This window comes from Dama dama, chromosome 18, assembly GCF_033118175.1.
Source record: "Dama dama isolate Ldn47 chromosome 18, ASM3311817v1, whole genome shotgun sequence".
Lineage (NCBI taxonomy): Eukaryota > Metazoa > Chordata > Mammalia > Artiodactyla > Cervidae > Dama > Dama dama.
In genome coordinates, this window is record NC_083698.1 from 101,972,282 (window position 1) to 101,973,817 (window position 1,536).

At 49.3% G+C, this 1,536-nt stretch overlaps 1 protein-coding gene across 1 annotated transcript; it reads left to right on the plus strand.

The window, feature by feature from the left end:
- Positions 1-210: 210 nt before the first annotated feature.
- Positions 211-1,143, plus strand: LOC133072944 (olfactory receptor 2A12-like). The gene has a single exon (XM_061166481.1). The coding sequence runs from the start codon at positions 211-213 to the stop codon at positions 1,141-1,143; it is 933 nt and encodes a 310-aa protein (XP_061022464.1).
- The last annotated feature ends 393 nt before the right edge of the window (positions 1,144-1,536 follow it).

Below are 1,536 nucleotides of genomic sequence, written 5' to 3' on the forward strand. Positions count from 1 at the left end.
TTGGTACAAGGATAACTTTTACTGATAAATATGAGCACGCAGAATTAGTTTTAACAATATATCTAACAATACATTGTAGGAAATCCATCCAAAGTAATACATTTCCAAATGCTCACTTGGTTACACTCAGAAGGTATTTTGTGTCTTAATTTCCCTGCAGCTCTGACCTTCCTGTCCCAGAGGGGGGCTTCTCTGTCTCTACCCAGGAGCATGGGAAGCAACCAGACATGGATCACAGAAGTCACCCTCCTGGGATTCGAGGTCGATTCAGCACTGGAGTTTTTCCTCTTTGGTCTTTTCTCTCTCTTCTACACCCTTACCCTTCTGGGGAATGCAGTCATCCTGGGGCTTATCTGCTTAGACTCAAGACTTCACACCCCCATGTACTTCTTCCTCTCACAGTTGGCCATCATCGACATATCCTATGCCTCCAACAGTGTCCCCAAGATGCTGGCAAATCTTGTGAGTCAGAAAAGAACCATCTCCTTTGTTCCTTGCATCATGCAGACATTTTTATACCTGGCTTTTGCTGCCACAGAGTGCCTGATTTTGGTGGTGATGTCCTATGACAGGTACGTGGCCATCTGCCACCCCCTGCATTACACTTTCATCATGAGCTGGAGAGTGTGCTCTGTCTCGGCCATCACATCCTGGGTCTTAAGCTTCCTCTTGGCTCTGGTCCATTTAGTTCTCTTTCTGAGACTGCCCTTCTGTGGGCCTCACGAAATCAACCAGTTCTTCTGTGAAATCCTGTCTGTCCTCAAGCTGGCCTGTGCTGACACCAGGCTGAACCAAGCGGTCATCTTTGCTGCTTCCGTGTTGGTTTTGGTCGGGCCACTCTGCCTGGTGCTGCTCTCCTACGCGCGCATCCTGGCCACCATCCTGAGGACCCGGTCAGGTGAGGGCCACGGAAAGGCCTTCTCTACCTGCTCCTCCCACCTCTGCGTGGTCGGGCTCTTCTTTGGCAGTGCCATCGTCATGTACATGGCCCCCAAGTCCCGCCACCCTGAGGAGCAGCGGAAGATCCTTTCCCTGTTTTACAGTCTTTTCAACCCCATGCTGAACCCGCTGATCTACAGCCTGAGGAACAAAGAGGTCAAGGGTGCCCTGAGGAGAGTGCTGTGGAAGGACAGGCTAATGTGACGAATACCAAAGGGCAACATGGAGGAGGAACTTTGTTCTCTCTGAAATATGGTGAATGCGTGCTAAGTTGTTCAGTTGTGTCTAACTCTGTGCAACCCTATGGACTCCTCTGTCCATGGGATTCTCCAGGCAAGAATACTGGAATGGGTTGCAATGACTTCCTCCAGGGGATCTTCCCGATTCAGGGATCAAACCCAAGTCTCTTATGTCTCGTGCAGTGGCAGGTGGGTTCTTTACCATTAGGGCCACCTGTTAAGCCCCTGAAATATGGTAAGGACATTTATTGTCTTTAGCTGTAATGCTACAATATTATAGCATATCATAGGCTTAACTGGACTTCCCTTGTGGCTCACCTTGTAAATCTGCCTGCAATGTGGGAGACCTGGGTTTGAT